General features: G+C 38.5%; 1 protein-coding gene across 15 annotated transcripts in view; it reads right to left on the bottom strand.

Moving 5' to 3' along the window:
* Positions 1–19,918, bottom strand: part of RNF111 (ring finger protein 111) — a 115,454-nt gene that overhangs the window by 61,928 nt on the left and 33,608 nt on the right. For all 15 annotated transcript variants that reach the window (XM_055278337.2, XM_055278335.2, XM_063639012.1 and 12 more), the window contains exon 2: positions 8,540–9,438. In XM_055278337.2, coding sequence (XP_055134312.2) covers positions 8,540–9,419 — 880 coding nt within the window. In that variant the 5' untranslated portion in view covers positions 9,420–9,438. The remainder of the gene's footprint in view (positions 1–8,539; positions 9,439–19,918) is intronic.

Genomic DNA, 19,918 nt, shown 5'->3' on the forward strand with positions numbered 1-19,918 from the left:
TTGAGCCCAGGAGGTCAAGGCTGCAGAGAGCTATGAGTGCACCACTGCTCTCCAGTCTAGGTGACAGAGTGAGACCGTCCCTTTAAAATAAATTAGGTTAAATTCAAAAAAGCCAAAAGCACTGGCAACCCAGTAGAGCAGAAACCACCTTAATTCCCAGACTTTAGTCTCTGTCACCTCCCAATAAAAGAAAATCAGGCAGAGCGCAGTGGCTCACACCTGTAATCCCAGCACTTGAGGAGGCTGAGGCAGGTGGATCACGAGGTCAGGAGATCGAGACCATGCTGGCCAATATGGTGAAACCCCATCTCTACTAAAATACAAAAAATTAGCTGGGCACGGTGGCGCACGCCTGTTGTCCCAGCTACTCAGGAGGCTGAGGCAGGGGAATCGCTTGAAGCCGGGAGGCAGAGGTTGCAGTGAGCCAATATCGCACTACTGCACTCGAGCCTGGCAACAGAACAAGACTCCATCTCAAAAAAAAAAAAAAAAAAAAAAAAATCAGGAGTTCTTATAGGAATAGCTGTTTCTAGGTCTGGGGCAGGAACTGTAGATTAATCTGCACCAACCTGATATATAAGAGAGTAGGGAAGTTATCAACAACTACTAGGATGGCATCAAAAGGACAATGACCCAGTTTGAAGATGTTCCCAATGGCCAAAGATGAAATCATTTTAAAAAGTATAAAAAGACTGCAACAAACTGAAACCCATCAAATATACTAAAATTCATGCATTCATAATGATACTCAAAAGTGAAAAAACCTCTTTGGATGCTGCTAGAATACCAAGTCATTCTGTGAAGTGGTAAATGAAGGAAGAAAATCAAGCATTCATCTTGCCTTTCCTGTATGAACAGAATTTCAGAATAACCAATTAGCTGATGAACAAAGGTTCTTCCTTTATAGAAGAACCTCAGATAATAAACCTAAGCAAAATGATAGAATGAGAATATCAAGGCTGGGAGTGGTGGCTCACACCTGTAATCCCAGCACTTTGGGAGGTCAAGGCAGGCAGACCACCTGAGGTTAGGAGTTCAAGACCAGCATGACCAACATGGAGAAACCTCACCTCTACTAAAAATAAAAAGTTAGCCAGGTATGGTGGCTCGTGCCTGTAATCCCAGCTACTCGGGAGGCAGAGGCAGGAGAATCACTTGAACACGGGAGGCAGAGGTTGCGGTGAGCTGAGATCATGTCATTGCACTCCAGCCTGGGCAACGAAAGTGAAACTCCATCTCAAAAAGTAAAAAAATCAATATTTTGCACCCCTAATAAAATTAATCTGGGCAAGACCATTAATAACTGCTAAAAAACATTACAGAAAACAGTGAAGGGGAACTTTATAATGGAAGGATCAGAATGACATCTGAACCCTCTAATCAAGCTCAATATGTGATGCAACAGAAAGCACACAGTATCATCAACAAAGTACTGCCAGAACTAAACTTGAACCTAATCAAGCTTTTAGACCTAACTACCAGTTTACAGAAATGATGCCATATATAAAAAAGAATTAAACCATGTGTGTTGAAGTGTCTATGAGTAAAATGATGTCTACAATTTCTGTGAAATTCTCCAGGAAAAAAAAGAGGGGTTAGAAATAAGAATGGCAGAATGTCAACAACTGAAGCGAGATGATGATTATATGGGAGTTCACTGCATATTTCTGTTTTTGTGTATGTCTAAAAGTTCCCAAATAAAATCATAAAACCAAAAACTATAACTCAATCAACGCTATTTTTACAAAAAGAGGGATAGAAGTATTCACAGCTTTAGATATAATTCCTGATCCTGGGACTCTACAATTCCAAGGTTTGATTATCTTTTTAAGCAAACTTTTAAAAAAGCTTAAAAAGTCAACACAGTATGGACTACACATGGAAAACATATACATATACAGCTATTAGATAATTTTTTAAAGCCTAATATAAGGTAAAATGACATTTGTAGTTTGAGACAAAGTTTCTAGTGATGCTTCACTCATGGAGTCAGTGCGTGCCATACCTCACACAAAGCAGATGAGGATCCTATGCTCTCAAAAATTGTGATGACTTAAAAAATGGTTCTAGCAATTACCAAGACATCAATGTCTACGATGCTGTGTGAATAAAATTATTTTCAGGAAATGTGGGTAATAATCACTAATTCCAAATTAACATTTTTTCAATATCTTATATGTAAATAAGTTAATAAGATATATGACTATTTTAACAACAGCCTTAAAACTTTATATTTCAAAGCAAGATAGGCAAAACTTCTTTTTCTCCTCAGTGGTAAAATGGGACTGACTTAAGCTCTCTTATTTAGGAGCTTATTTGACATTTACATTTCCTTGAAGACTGAAGGAGATATAATCTGTAATACCTATTAATTTTTTTTTTTTTTTTTTGAGTGGGAGTTTCACTCTTATTGCCCAGGCTGGAGTGCAATGGCGCGATCTCAGCTCACAGCAACCTCCGCCTCCCGGGTTCAAGCCATTCTCCTGCTCAGCCTCCCGGGTAGCTGGGATTACAGGCATGCGCCACCACACTCGGCTAATTTTGTATTTTTAGTAGAGACGGGGTTTCTCCATGTTGGTCAGGCTGGTCTCGAACTCCAGACCTCAGGTGATCCGCACGCCTCCGCCTCCCAAAGTGCTGGGATTACAGGCATGAGCCACTGTGCCCGGCAATACCTATTAATTTTAAAGTTAATAAAGTATAAAGAAGTCCTCATATCCACAATCAATTGGGAAACCCAAGGTTTTAGTGTTATTAAATGTTAATTAGTTCCAGTAAGGTTCTCTGAATAGATCCTAGAAATGTATTACTAAAATTAACACCTATTCTCAAACCTAGCTTCTGTTAGGTTATTTTAAATATCTGGAGTTCCTGACAAATATTATAGGAACAAAACAAAATGTATAAATTATCAGCCTCACTGGCAACTGGGAAAAACTAAATGTATAATAGGCTTTCTAATAACCCAAGTAACATATCATTTTGGCTTACTACACATAAATAGAAGTCTCTACTAAAGTTAAAAGCCAATTAATAATGGGACAGCAAGAAGCAAATATTTTCCAGAAATCTGTTGATTATCACAAATACACTGGTTACATGCAGTGGCTCGCACCTATAATCCAGCACTTTGGGAGGCTGAGGCAGGCAGATCACTTAAGCCCAGGAGTTCGAGACCAGCCTAGGCAACATGATAAAACCCTGTTTCTGCAAAAAAAAAAAAAAATTAGTCAAGTGTAGTTGCACACACCTGCTGCTGTCCCAGCTACTAGGGAGGCTGAGGTGGGAGGATCACCTGAGCCCAGGGAGGTTGAGGCTGCAGTGAGTCATAATTGCACCACTACACTCCAACGGGGGCAACAGATAAGACTGTCTCAAAAAGCAAACGAAACCAAACCAAAAAGAACCACAAATGAACTGATGACGTAAAGTCAGTTAATTATATACAACTGTTGTGCCTTGGAGTGTTTTAAGATATTACAAAATACTTAAAATGTAAAACATTTTTCCATCAGCTCATTTCCCAATAGCCAATAAATATTGATGCACCGATATGGTTTGGCTTTGTCCCCACCCAAATTTCACCTTGAATTGTAATAATGCCTACATGCCAAGGGTGGGGCCAGGTAGAGATAAGTGAATCATGGGGGCAATTTTCCCACATACCATGTTCTCATGGTAGTGAAAAAGTCTCATGAGATCTGATGATTTTATGAATGCGAGTTCCCTGTACAAGCTCTCTCTTGCCTGCTGCCATGTAAGATGTGACTTTGCTCCTCATTGACCTTCTGCCATGACTGTAAGGCCTGACCAGCCATGTGGAACTGTGAGTCAATTAAACCTCTTTCCTTTACAAGTTACTCAGTCTTCGCCAGGTGCAGTGGCTCACACCTATAATCCCAGCACTTTGGGAGGCTGAGGTGTGCGGTGGAGCTCTTGAGGCCAGGAGTTTGAGACCAGCCGGCCACCATGGTGAAACCCAGTCTCTAATAAAAATACAAAGATTAGCTGGGCGTGGTGGTGCAGGCCTGTCATCCCAGCTACTCGGGAGGCTGAGGCAGGAAAGGCACTTTAACCCAGGAGGCGGAGGCTGCAGTGAGCCAAGATCGCACCACTGCACTCCAGCCTGGGCCAGAGTAAGATTGTCTCAAAAATAAATAAATAAAAATAGAATAAATTACCCAGTCTCGGGTATGTCTTTATTAGCAACATGAGAATGAACTAATACAGTAAATTGGTACTAACAGAGTGGGGCGATTCTGTAAAGATACCTGAAAATGTGGAAGCAACTTTCGAACTGGGTAACTGGAAGAGGTTGCAAAAGTTTGGAGAGCTCCAAAGATAGGAAGATGTGGGGAAGTTTGGAACTTCCTAGAGACTTGTTGAATGGCTTTGACCAAAATGCTGACAGTGATATGGACAGTAAAGTCCAGGCTGAGGTAACCTCAGATGAAGACGAGGAACTTCTTGGGAACTGGAGTAAACGGGTCACTCTTGCTATGCAAAGAGACTGGCAGCATTTTGCCTCTGCCTTTGAGGTCTGTGGAACCTTGAACTTGAGAGAGATGATTTAGGGTATATGCAAAAGTAATTTCTAAGAGCAAAGCATTCGAGAGGAAACAGCATAAAAATTTGCAAAATTTGCAGCCTGACAGTGTGATAAAAAAGAAAAACCCATTTTCTGGGGAGAAATTCAAACCAGCTCAGAAATTTGCATAAGTTATGTGGCACAAAATGTTAACGGGTGTAATTACCCAATGTCTGTACCCTCATTATATCTAGGAACTAACTTGCTTCTAATTTTACAGGCTCGTAGGCAGAAGGGACTTGCCTTGTCTCAGATGAGACTTTGGACTGTGGACTTCTAAGTAAATACTGAAATGAGTTAAGACTTTGGGGGACTGTTGGGAAGGCATGATTGGTTTTGAAATATGAGGACATGGGATTTGGAAGGGGACGGGGCAGAATGATATGGTCTGGCTGTATCTCCACCCAAATCTCACCTTGACTTGTAATAATTCCCACATGTCATGGATGGGGCCAGGTGGACATAATTCATGGGGGCAGTTTCCCACATACCATGTTGTCATGGTAGTGAGTAAGTCTCACAAGATCTCATGGTTTTACAAATGAGAGTTCCCCTGCACAAGCTCTCTCTTGCCTGCTGCCATGTAAGACGTGACTTTGCTCCTCATTCACCTTCTGCCATAATTGCGAGGCCTCCCCAGCCATGTGGAACTGTGAGTCAATTAAACCCCTTTCCTTCATAAATTACCCAGTCTCGGTTATGTCTTTATTAGCAGCGTGACAATGGATTAACACATGCACATTGTATGAAAAAGTTGTCCCAGAAGCTCCAGAGTAACTAATATCCATTCATCCATACAAATCATATTAACACGCAGTAAATAAGTCAAATTAAAAGTTTAGACATTCCAACTCTATCCAGAAAGCCTGAGTTCAAGTTCTAGTTCTACCAATTTGAATTAGCTAAGACTTTTTGCCAAATTGCTTTATTTGAATCACTCGAAATATGACCAGGAAATAACCTATCTCCTAAGAATCTAAGGAAGTTAATTATTTGAAAGAGCTGAGATTTCTTGATAATAGAGCTAAGTCTCATTGATATTTCAGTTTAACTATTCTGAAAATAGTTTTTAAAAAATCATTCCAAACTGATTTTCCAAATGCTTCATCTGTAATATGAGTGTGATGATAAAAGAATCCATCTCGTATGAGTACTGGAAGGATTCAATGAAAATACACATAAAATAGAACATTACTGGCACAGAGTAAACACTCAACCAGTGTTAGATATTTTTATTATCATCATGACATTAGCATCGAGGAATTTAATGCAAACTTCTTGGAGGGCATTCTGGTAACAATAGCCAACAACATTTTCAATGCATATACCCTCTGAAACACTTTCAGTAATTATTCCTTAAGATACACCTACATAGGTGTATAAAATGCAAGCACAAGGTTGCTCAATGCAGCAAATATCCACTGACAAAAGCTGATTAAATAAATTATGGAACATCCATACAAAGGGAATACTATGCAAATGTCAAGAAGAATGAGATAACTATACATAGTGATATAAAAAGAGCCGCATTATTTATCCTTGAATAGCCTTTCACATTTTTCTGAAGGAGATAAGAAACTACTAATAGTGATTACTTCTGGTTAATAGTAAGACTGGAGGATATGAAGAGATAAACTTTTATTTTCTATTTTATACTTACTTGATACTTTTAAAATTCCATATCGTGTGAATGTTATTAAATCATTATTTTTTTAAAAACTAGCTTAAAGCAAATCACTTGTCTAGAAACCAGAAAACATCGGGTGTACTTGGTTTCAACATTTTGGATTTTTGTTTCTAATGTTTGAGGGTAATGTCTGAAAATAATGTAGTTAAAATAATGTAATTCTGCCAAGAAAGGCAGTAAAAAAAAAACACATGCTACAGTAAGAAATAAGATTTTTAAATGAATTAAGTTTGGATTTCTCTTTAATACTTGAGGCTATAAGAACCCCTGGCACTGATAATGACATTCAATTACTCTATTCTCATTCCCCTATAAACATCAGCTCCTTAGAACTTCTGCTCCACATCAACCATCCTGTCTCACTGACTTCAAGCACAAACTGAGCTCTCCTGTTCTTGCTCCCAAAACTAGTACATGCACATTCTTACCACTTGAGAAAAATGTGACAATTAAGCAAGAGAACTCCTCATTTTCCTGAGGGAATAGTTATTCTACACTCCTTTCAGCTGGCTGTACATGATCAAAATGAACTCTTCACAAAAAAGTATTTGTGTAGGTTAAAACTGATCTGAACATGGCCAAGCCTAAGATTAATAACAAGGTTACTGGTTTAGGGTTCTGGCAAAAATAAAAAAACAAAAATGAAAAAGGAAAGAGATTCTTGGAAAAGGAAGGGACTCATAAAGAAGAAGAGAAGAAGAAGAAATGGCACATCCAAAAGTAGACTAGCAGGCCCTGACCTTAACAGGCAAGACACAAGGTAAAACTGAGAAAGCTTATGTTAGTATTAGAAACCATGATCTAGCTAGCCCTTTAGAAAGCTCCCCCTAGGCCCATTGCCCTATTCCCTAATTTCACAAGAAATTAATCTTTTCCCTCAGTTCAGACAGCTCTTCAATGCTCACTTCAACAACTCCCTTTAAATTACAACTGTAAAAGTGATGCATTATCTTAGGATGGTTTGTATACATGGAACATACATTTCAGGACTGTCTGCAAATAAACTTATTCTACTTAAATATCACATTTACTGTGTGCGTGTGAGAGAGAGAGAGAGAGTCAGCACGCATAAGCAAGAGCACACATGCTCAAGAGCACTGACAGGAAATAGTCCCTATCCAATTTTAATTGATGTATCGTATGCACTGTCAGGACTAAAAGTCTCTGGGTCCTAGTATTAGAATAAAAGTTACCACTCAACTACTTGAAATTATTTTTCAGCTATAAAGAACATGATAACAGCAAACAACAAGAATACAGTACTTAAAGAAAAAATATTGAGAGCCCAAGGCAGGTGGATCGCCTGAGCTAAGGAGTTCAAGACCAGCCTGGGCAACTTGACAAAACCCAGCTCTACAAAAAATACAACAATAAGCCAAATGTGGTGGTGTGTGCCTATAGTCTCAGCTACTTGAGGCACTGAGGTGGGAAGACGGCTTGAGCCCAGGAGGTGAAGGTTGCAGTGAACCAAGACTGCATCACTGTACTCCAGCCTGAGCAACAAAGCCAGATGCTGCCTCAAAAAAAAAAAAAGAAAAGAAAAAAAAATATTAACCAGTCTTTTTTAGTGGCTAAAACTGTTCTTAATATGGTTGAATCCATCATACAGGTAGCTGAAAAAGTATTCATAAGAGTCAAGCATATTAAAGAAACACAAGGAAAAAAATGTGTACCATAAATGAAGAACGTATATAAAATATAATCTAATATGTATAAAATGTAATAAATGAGGCTAGGTGCGGTGGCTCATGCCTGTAATCCCATCACTTTGGGAGGCCGAGGTGGGCAGATAATTTGAGGTCAGGAGCTCAACACTAGCCTGTTCAACGGGGTGAAACCCCGTCTCTACTAAAAATACAAAAATTAGCTGGGCATGGTGATGGGCACCTGTAATCCTGGCTACTTGGGAGGCTGAGGCAGGAGAATTGCTTGAACCCAGGAGGCGGGGGTTGCAGTGAGCCGAGATTGCGTCACTGCACTCCAGCCTGGGTGACACAGTGAGACTGTTTCAGAAAAAAAAAAAAAAAAGCAATGAATGGCTATTCCCCCAAGAAACTCTGACTTATTTTTGTCACGAGAAATTTTTTAAATTTTTATCTCAGCATTGGAGTCATGGTTTAATACTGCAATTGGTAATTTACATGACTTAAAAGTTAATAGAACCTGATAGTCCCTTTAAATAAAATCAGTAAGACACAAACAAAAAATTAAGCACAAATACAATGCAATCAGTTCCATGTTTTACTCAGCTTAAACATTTTTACCTGAGGGAACAGCTGGATTGTTTTGGTGGTTTTCACTGGCAGAAACAAACAAATCTTCTTCTCCTTCAGTTGATGAGCTAGAAGAGGATTCACTGCTGAGGTCATTCTCACTGGAACTACTAGAACTAGGTAGCAAGGCATATTTTCTTCGAGCTAACACTTCTCGTTTCTTCCTCTGCATTAATATCCTCTCTTTTTGTTTCTGTGTCCTCTGTGAGGAATTATTTTTTACAAATCTCTTTCTGCATGGAAGTCTCCGTAATGAACTGCCATGTAAACAGGGTCTTTTCATTAACAATCCCGATACAGATTCTGTCTCAGTCCGAGGCCACTTATGAGACCGTGCACTATGGCTTCTACTTTTAGCACTCAAAATGGTCTGGGAATGTCTTACAGAGACTTCTTTATCCTCATCTGAAGTCACAGTATCAGAATCTCCAAAATGCAGACTAGATGATGGAGAAGAAAGACAATCACTAAAAGAGGAATCATTATCTTCATCACTTGGTGTTCCTAGGTGTTGCCTCAGTCCTAATATTCCCTGGTTTTCTTTAACACAATTCTGCACATATGAAGGGCCAGCCTGCTGGCTTTTGCGTTTTTTCCTCACAACGAGACTTTTTTCTTCTTCTTGCTGGTTACCATTCATGTCCTTCTCTTGCTTTTGAGAATCATCACACAGGTGAGAGAATTCATTCCCCACTTTACTATTAATCATCTCAACTCCTGCAGGAAAACTTTTGGCTGCCCCAATGGGCTCTGGATGCAAAAGGATCCCTTTTAGACTCTCCTGTGTCTTTGGTGCATCAGAAGGAATCTCACTCTTCATATCCACTTTTAAGGTGTAGACCTTGTTATATTCACGAGTCCATTGAGACATGGGAAACTTTAAGGAAAGCCTAGAAGACAAAATTAGATATTTAAAAGATTTGTAATGTGTTTTATTATACTATTTAATTGAAGAGTTCTCAAATTCCACCAAGAAGATCCCTTATAAAGGCAGAACTGTCTTTTCCTCATCAGTACACAAAACGTCTGTTATGAATTATTTTACTGTTCTTATAAAACGTTTTTCTCTGGTCACTCTACTCATGCATCCAATTTTTAGAAATACAGTAAATATAGAGCATAAGCCTACTTAAAAACTTCTATTAACCAAAAACTGATCTTATTGCATCTCTTACTACCTTCAGCAACAAAACATATTTGGTCAAATCAAACAATTACTTCAAAACCTATATCAGTGAAATATAGATAAAACAATTCGAATTCAAAAGACTAATTAGTCAACATGTTATACTTCTGGTATGACATTTTTAAGTGGTTATTATTAAATATTTCTGTACATCTAGATGGTTATACATTAGATTGATACTATTAATAATGAGCTAATGAATATAAGCTTCTCTTTTCTATTTTTTTATCCTTCATACTACTCTATTAATTCTCTAATGAGAATCTGAATTCTCTTGATAGTAGACACAACTACTGCATTTCAGTTTTAGATACAAAAAGATTAGAGCCAAAACTGTGGGCTGCTGAAGATCATTCAGTTAAATAAACAGTACAGCAGAATATAAAATCAAACTTTGTACAGCTAATCTATCTAAATCATTCAACATCTTAAATTACGAGCTGCCAAAGAGATCTGAACTTAAAGCATTTACAACAATGCAATGTACATATGAAACTAATGTAATAGTAAATATCATGACTCAAAATGAAACATATTCATCAGAAAGGCAGTTACTGTGACAAATGAAGAGCTTTACTAGTGCAAAATATGAATAAACAATGTTAACATATTCTTAACAAGTTTTTATTAAGTATAGCATACACACATATTCTAAGTTTATAGATCAATGAACACTAACAAAATGAACACCTCTATGTAATTGGCACACAGAGAAACAACATAACCAGCACCCTAGAAATCTTATTCCCATTACTACAGCCCACCAAATTGTCAACGACTATGTAACTTCTGACATCATAGATGTGTTTTGCCCATAAAATACATTTTTAAACCAGTTCCTAAAAAGCGAGTACAACAGCTGCTTAGTAAGCAAGTATTTTCCCTCTCTACAAATGGGTTACAGAAATATACAATCTTACAGGTCTCCCACGTTACTATAGTATATAACTTTACTATCAGAACAAATGACAATAATTAAGGCACAGAATGACCTATTCCTACAGAAAGCTATCAAAACCACTATCTTCTTTTATTCTTATTCACAAGGACAGGCAGTGCTGTATCCAAGATCAGCCATCACGCCCTATCTCTAGTTCAGCAGGATCAGTGATAAACCAGGAACACAAAGATGAGTGAACATGAGCATGGCAATGAGCAAATTACAGAAGGCAGCCAGTCAGACAAGGATCACTTTAATTAAAGGCAAGAAAACATAAGTCACAATGATAAAACACAGGTACATGTGATCTAAGAGTTGAATGGGGTCAAATAGGATGGCTGTAATAAAGAACACAGGTAATAACAAGTGTTAGAGAGGATGCAAAAAAAAACATTGGAACCCTCATATATTGCTGATGGAAATGTAAAATGATACAAGCTACTTTGGGAAGTGGTCTAGCAGATCCTCAAAAATTAAATACAAGCTGGGCGCGGTGGCTCATGTCTGTAATCCCACCACTTTGGGAGGCCAAGGCGGGCAAATCAATGGAGGACAGGAGTTTGAGACCAGCCTGGCCAACATGGCGAAACCCCATCTCTATTAAAAATACAAAAATTAGCCAGGCTAGTGGCGCATTGACTGTAATCCCAGCTACTTGGGAGGCTGAAGCATGAGAATCGCTTGAACCTGGGAGGCAGAGGTTACAGTGAGCTGTGATTGCACCGCTACAGTCCAGCTTGGGTGACAGAGCAAGACTCTATCTCAAGGAAAAAAAAAAAAAATTAAACACAGAATTGCTATATGACCTAGCATTTCCACTACTAGGTATGTACCCAAGAGAAATGAAAACACATATTCATAAAAAAAACTTATAAACAGCAACATTAGTCATAACAGCCAAAAAGTGGGAACACAAATGCCAATCAACTGATGAATAAATAAATCCATACAAAAGATTATTACTCAGCAATAGAAAGAAATGAAGTACGGTAGTCCCTCACTATCCAGTTTAACTTTCCACAGCTTCAGTTACTCACAGTATGACAGAGAGACCACATTCACGTAAGTTTTATTACAGTATGTTGTTAGAATTTTGCTACTTTATTGTTGTTGTTAGTCTCTTATTCTGCTTAATTTATAAATTAAACTTTATCATAGGCATGTAGGTATATGAAAAAAAAACACTATATGGTTTCAGGCATCAACTGGGGGACTCAGAATGGTTTCCCCTTGGATGGGGGAGGGGACTACCATACTGATTCAAGCTACAACATGGATGAACAATATGCTAAGTAAAAGAAATCAGTCAAAAAGGTAACATAATGTAAGATTCCCTTTATATGGAATGTCTGGAATAGGCAAATCTACAGATACAGAATGTGGTTACGTAGGGCTGGGGATGATAGGAGGATTCAACTATGATGGCCAAAAAGCAGGGAGTTTCTGGCCGGGCGCGGTGGCTCACGCCTGTAATCCCTACACTTTGGGAGGCCGAGGCGGGCAGATCACCTGAGGTCAGGAGTTCGAGACCAACCTGGCCAACATGGTGAAACCCTGTTTCTACTAGAAATACAAAAAATTAGCCAGGTATGGTGGCGTGCACCTGTAATCCTAGCTACTCAGGAGGCTGAGGCAGGAGAACTGCTTGAACCAGGGAGGCAGAGGTTGTAGTGAGCCGAGATCACACCACTGCACTCCAGCCTGGACAACAAGAGTGAAACTGTGTCTCAAAAAAAAAAAAAAGGTGGGCCAGGTGCAGTGGCTCACGCCTGTAATCCCATCACTTTGGGAGGCTGAGGCGGGTGGATCACCTGAGGTTAGGAGTTTGAGACCAGCCTGACCAACATGGTGAAAAGAAACCCTGTCTCTACTAAAAATACAAAAATTAGCCAGGCATGGTGGCAGGCACCTGTAATCCCAGCTACTCAGGAGGCTGACACAGGAGAATCGCTTGAACCCAGGAGACAGAGGTTGCAGTGAGCCGAGATTGTGCCATTGCACTCCAGCCTGGGCAACAGAGCAAGACTCTTGTCTCCCAAAAAAAAAGGGAAAAAACGGTATAGAATTTCTTTTTTTTCAGTGAACTGAAAATGTTCTACAATTGATTGTGGTGCCGGCTATTCAACTCTGTGAATATACTAAAAACCCAATGAAATTAAATCTCAATAAAACTCATGCCAGAAAGTCAAGAGCTTTAAAAAAGTGAAAAAGTCAAGAGGAAAAGTATCAAGATTTTTAGGCATCAGATAACTATATAGACTCCATCAGCAACAGAAGCTTCATGATATATGTTGGAAACAGCTGGGGTTCTTCCAGAAACCCATGTCAGCGTTATGTTCTGGTGGATTTCAGAGAAGGAGATCTTGGCGTCTTTATTGGCTGAAGATTTAAAAACTAGACTCCCCATCCATAATTACTAAGTCCTCATGTTGATAATGGAGATCATGAGAAGCAATGAAAACTTGCCAAAAACCAGACAAATTCTGAGAACATGCAGCCATACATTAATTTACAAAGAAGCGATTCACAGCACAATTAACTAAACCCAATTTCTTTTCCATCATTTCATGTCCCAAAGCCAAAACAATGCAATCAACTATGGTTAAATGTGTTCTGATTTTTGATCAGTTTAGTCTGTCCACTGAGACAAGGGTAGAGGGGAGCAAGGAGGGGTGGTTTGGTGTATGCTGTGGTGTGTGTTTGTACACCAGTTAACTGTTCTCTGAGTTATCATGTCATGCAGTCATTAAATGCAAAATTAATATACCATATAACTAAGAGGTTCCCACCCAGGGAGTAATTCATACCATTTTTTTTTCTAAAATCCATCGCTGTATTGTATCATGTTCTAAATTTTTTTTTCTAAAATCCATCGCTATAATTGTATCAGGCTGTATTTTGAACTGAGAAGAGGAAAGTTCAAAAGGAAATAAACACAAGTATTGCATTTAACTTAAAAAGCAGCAAATATAACAACAGACAATATTCTAAATTACTTGCTGTTTGATAAAACCGTATTCTAGTCTTTTATTTTTGTAAAAATTATTGGCTGATCTAATTTACAAAGGAGGCAAATGTGTACAAGATATATCTCCTTGGTGACATTATAAATGGCTTGCTGTTATACACTGTTTCAATACTGAAACCATAGTACTAGTCCCTCTTTGTGTAGATCGATCCAATCATTTTATTGCTATGTCACGATGACTGTATGCTAATTACTCCTGATACTAGTGTAGAATACACCACTATTAGTAAACCTTGCACTAAGAAAATACGATAGCTAAAAAAATACTAACTTTCAAAACTAAAAATTAGGGTTGGGATTTAGTAATTCACATTATAAACAAGTTTATGTGAGCAAAAGGAGGAAAAACCCATTAAGACTATCCATACAACTCTGAGGAACTCTACTTCTAAACTGTGATACACTATTATTGGTATGATGCTTCACTACCAATTATAAATATGAATACTTGTTTCAACTTTAAATAAAAATGTAATGATTGCTTACATGACTCTAAAAAGATTTTAAAAGAAAAAAAAAAGCCGACTGGGCACAGTGGCTCACGCCTGTAATCCCAGCACTTTGGGAGGCCAAGGAGAGCGGATCACCTGAGGTTGGGAGTTCGAGACCAGCCTGACCAACATGGAAAAAACCCGTCTCTACCAAAAATGCAAAGTTAGCCAGGCATGGTGGCACATGCCTGTAATCCCAGCTGCTCGGGAGGCCGAGGCAGGAGAATCGCTTGAACCCGCAAGGCAGAGGTTGCGGTGAGCCGAGATCGCGCCACTGCACTCCAGTCTGGGTGACAAGAGCAAAATTCCAACTCAAAAGAAAAAAGAAAAAAAAAAGCCATAGATGACTTGGCATTTTTCTAAAAAAGTTTTAGAGATTATCAGAAAACCAACTAGAAATATATCTACAATTTAACTATCTTTTTAATATAATTAAGTGAAAAAATAATACTTGTACTACAGGGATATCACTTGGGGTGTGTATTAAATTTTTAATTCTCTTATTTATTTTACTATGTGCCAGCTTAAGTATATTAAATCAAATGCCTGACAGAATATTCTCTTCTACTACCTATAACTACTACTACTCATATCTAGATAATACAGACAATATGCTTTGTTACATATTCTAAATGGTCAAAATTTCATTAGCAAGAAAGGTATTTTCCCTCAAAAGTATCACTCTGGACCCTTAAGTGCATTAGCTCATACTAAAATTTTTCAAGAGATTTCTGCTAGGAGTACACAACCTAATAATGTACTCAATTATGAAAAGAAGAGCGAGACCCTTCATAAACTTATTACCTTTTCTAGTAGAAAGGAGGAAGTTATACTCAGGATAACTGCTATGAAGCTGTAAGATAAACTTGATTTCTGGCTGGGCGCAGTGGCTCACGCCTGTAATCCCAGCACTCTGGGAGGCTGAGCAGGGCGGATCATAACAGCATTATTTGCAAAAACCAAAAGGTGGAAGCATCTCTAGTGTCCACTGAAGTGATGAATAGATAAACAAATGTGATATACACGTACAATGAAATAGTATTCAGCCTTAAAAAGGAAACCCTGACACATTACAACATGGATGAATCTTGAAGACATTATGCTAAGCGAAATAAGAAGACACAGCAAGACTAATATTGTATGATTCCACTTACGTGAATTACCCAGAGTAGTCAAATTCACAGACAGAAAATAAAATGGTGGTTGCGAGGGCCTGAGGGAGGGGGAGAATAGGAGTTAGTGTTTAACGGTTACTGAGTTTCAGTCGGGGAAGATAAAAAGTTGTGGAAATAGACAGAGATGTTGCACAACAATGTCAATATACTTAATGCCAAATTATAAACTTAAAAATGGTAATTTTATGTTACATACATTTTACCACCAAAATAATTCAAAAGAGATATTGTTATAAAACATTATCCTGGAAAGGCCAGTAAAGTCACTCAAACAAGAGAATGGGCATAAATATGTAAAAGAAGAACATTTAGTCCTATTTTGGCATCTGCTTCTCAGAGAATCTGGACTAAAACACACTTTAAAAAATCACCCTCTCTTCCTTATCACTCAAACTCATATTCTGTCTTTCACAAAGTACTTGCTACTAACTGAAAAGATCTTGCTAGCCTATTTATTACACACAAAGTGTCTCAGTAGAATATAAGTTCCAAGGAAGCGGGAATCTCATCTAGGCAGATCTCTAGCAATGAAAACAGTTGACTGGCACATAGTAGGCACTCAATTAGTATTTTTTTAAATTGCATTAATCTCTAAAAGAATGGGTAAAAGGAAGAAAGTAAAACACAACTGCCATATTTCTAGCTTAGGTAACTAAGAATATGGTGACATCAATAGCTGAGATAGAAAAGAAAATATGCAGAATGAGAATAATAACAAAATTAGGAAAATAATACCTAAGATTTCCTTGAACATTTACTATTGCCCAATTTCCTTTTTCAGGTATTCTGTAGCCACAAGATATTTACCATATAACTGGGGATAATCAGGTCCTTAAAAGAGAGAAACTGACCACAGAAAAGAACAGTAGGGAGCCAAAACATTTTTTCCTATATATTATTGGTAAACTGACCTACATGCTACTTCTTGGGGAAGAGGAAATATTAAATAGGAAAGTGGTTGCATCTTCCAGAAAGTCTATTAAGATCACTCTTCATGTCCCTTAGGGTCTCAAGGCTCAAAGTTATAAAGTAAATCTTCAAACTAGACTGGCAGGATTCAGCTCACAGACATGGTTTGTTTGCCATATTAATTCACGGGGAAAAAAACTGATGGTTAATAGTGAAACACTATAGGCATTCTCATTCAAATCTGGAAGAAAAAAAGGAATTCATTGTTATAAAACATTGTCCTGGAAAGGCTAGTAAAGTCATTTAAACAAGAGAATGGGCATACATATTTGAAAGAAGGTAATTTTTTTCATTATTGGCAGACGACACTGACAAATGAGCTCAACAATAGAAAACCACTGGCAACAGTAAGACAGGCCAGTTACTTATATATTTACCAAAAATAAATAAATACAAATAACACTCCAAAAATCAATGACTTTCCTTTACACAAACAGTAGCTAGTTAGAAAATACTATAGAATAACAAAAATATACTACTTACAACAGGAATGAAAATATTTAATATCTGGTATGAAATTTAACAAGAGACACAAAGGACCTACATGAAAACAATTATAACAATGTCAGTTACGCAAAAATTTATGGGAAATTCAATTTGATGCCAAAATAATAGCAAATTCTTTCAGTTACAAAACAGGGTAAACCAGCATGCTATTTCCTCACTTTCTTTTTTTTTTTTTTTTCGAGATTGAGTCTCGCTCTGTCACCCAGGCTGGAGTGCAGTGGTGTGATCTCGGCTCACTGCAACCTCTGCCTCCCGGGTTCAACCGATTCTCCTGCCTCAGCCTCCCAAGTAGCTGGGATTACAGACATGCACCACCATGCCCAGTTAATTTTTTGTATTTTTAGTAGGGACGAGGTTTCACCACGTTGGCCAGGCTGGTCTCGAACTCCTGACCTCAGGTGATCCTCCCGCCTCAGCCTCCCAAAGTGCAGGGATTACAGGCGTGAGCCACCACACCTAGCCAATTTCCTCACTTTCAAAGATTCTCTGTCATCCAGGAAATCCACCAGAACACTGTAGATCTGTTAATACTTTTGCATTAAGCAGCTCAGAATTTTTCCTTACTTTTCTCAGATCCAAAGTAAAACCTAGACACCCTCTAGGTAAAGAGCAGGAAGGACAGGCAATCTCCTTACTGGATGTGTCTATGCTGATATTAATAATGAGAAGTTTCCTATTATTTGCCACTGTCACTTTGGTGAGTCTTTTGATGGCATTTAAAAGACATTGGAAGAATGATTTATATGGAGTGGGAAGAGGTTAAACAACCTAAACCCAAAGACGTTCACTATACCCCTTAACCTAAACAGATACCCACAGAAACAATTACTTGTTAAAAGAGGACTGCACAAGGGATAGTCATGTGAGGAGATTAAGGGACATCCTCCATTCCATATTGGTCTGGATATTGCTGCTCATGCTATAAAAAGGAATGAAAATACAGTTAAATGGAGATTAGAATTGTCAGATTCTGGAAGTCAAAGTTATCTTTTGGGAGGTCTGTCTAGGATAACTATCTCCTCTGACAGGTAAAGAGGAACTGAGAATCAAAGATGGAACCACGCTTACATTTAGACAGACTTTCACATGATTTTAGTATCTCAGCTAAGGCTTGCTCTGAATGAAGTAAAATTCTCTGTCACCTCTAAGTACAAAGACCTCAAAACACTTAAGGGAGAGAACTAGCTAACAGACAAAACCACTAAGAGGAAAATTTCAAGGTTAATTAGTCTTATAAAATATTTCCAAAATATTTTATAGGAAGCTTGGCCAGGGGTGGTGGCTCATGCTTGCAATCCCAGCACTTTGGGAGGCCAAGGCGGCCCCGGGGGATCACTTTAGGTCAGCAATTCGAGTCCAGCCTGGCCAACATGGTGAAACCCCGTCTCAATTAAAAATACAAAAATAAGCCAGGCATGGTGGTACGCGCCTGTAGTTCCAGCTACTTGGGAGGCTGAGGCGGGAGGATCACTTGAACCTGGGAGGCAAGGTTGCAGTGAGGTGAGGTCATGTCACTGTACTTCAGCCTGGGTGACAGAGAAAACTCTGACTCAAAAGAAAAAAAAAATTTATAAGAAACTAGAGAAAATGAAGGCATAGCAATAACCAAAAAAGCTACAGTAAATCTAGGAAACATGTGAAATTATGGAAAATGAAACATTCAATGAATACTGAGTGATAAACACTGATGTAGATTTTCGATCTAGGGATCACTGAGTTACAGTCTTGACTCTGCCCCTATGTAATCTTGGCCACACTACTCTTTAAAACTGTTTCTAGTCTATAAAATTGGAATAATAATAGTACTTACCTCATAAAATTCCGTAACGGTTAAATGAGAGTACCTAACAAAGCACATGGCATAGTGGCTGTTGTTATTAATTACTTTCCTAAAGGAGCAGGTACATACGTAAGACTTAACATTTAAGACTTTCTCTTATACCTAAAAATAAATGAAATCTTCGAGATCCAGAAGGGCATAGGCCAGGCGTGGTGGTTCACACCTATAATCCCAACACTTTGGGAGGCCAAGACAGGCAGATCACTTCAGGTCAGGAGTTCAAGACCAGCCTGGCCAACATAACAAAACCCTGTCTCTCTTAAAAATACTAAAATTAGCCGGGCATGGTGGCACCCACCTGTAATCCCAGCTACTGGCGAGGCTGAGGCAGGAGAATCACTTGAACTCACGAGGCGGAGTCTGCAGTGAGCCGAGATTGCATCACTGCACTCCAGCCTGGGCAACAGAGCGAGACTTCGTCTCAAACAAACAAACAAAAAAAGGCAGGGCATAAAATCTGGGATCTAACCTATAAGGACACAGAGGCATAAGAATGACACAATGGACTTTGGGGGAAAGGGTGGAAAGTGAGGTCAGGGATAAAAGACTACACATTAGGTACAGTATACATGGCTCAGGTGATGGGTGCACCAAAATCTCAGAAATCACCACTAAAGAACTTATTCATGTAACCAAACACCCGTTCCCCAAAAACCTATTGAGATATAAAAAATAAAAATTAAAACAACAAAAAAGAAGGGCATAAAAAACTATTCCCACAAAAGTTTGAAGTACAGAAACAAAGAACCAAATTTCTTTAGCATAAAACCTATCAAAGCCCAGAATTCTACAGACTTTCCTCTATTATGGAGGACTGGAGTTTGGTAGCTGGATGTTTCAGCCCCCTAAACTCTAATACCAGATATTCTGCTTTTGGAAACAGATAAGTTAAACCTCTCTCAAATAATAGGTTTCAATTTCTCAGTGAACTTAATGATTTTCTCATCTGTCTTGTTAAAGTATTCTGAAATCCTTAAATATTAGTCATCAAAGAGAAGCATAACACCAACTTACATCTCCTGTCAATACAAACTGGGTGAAGTTCAGTATGTTAGAGTCTACTGCTCTAGCGATAACTCTGTTATTATCACGGCCAATAGCAAAATGAAGGATGTATCTAACCTCACGAGCCTGAACAGTATCTGGGAGTCAGTTCTTTTTTGGTAGGGCGGCAGCAGCACTACAAGTCATAGGGGCACACTGCACAAGTGTCTAATATTTCTGGTAAAGAAGC

This window comes from Symphalangus syndactylus, chromosome 5, assembly GCF_028878055.3.
Source record: "Symphalangus syndactylus isolate Jambi chromosome 5, NHGRI_mSymSyn1-v2.1_pri, whole genome shotgun sequence".
Taxonomy (NCBI): Eukaryota; Metazoa; Chordata; class Mammalia; order Primates; family Hylobatidae; genus Symphalangus; species Symphalangus syndactylus.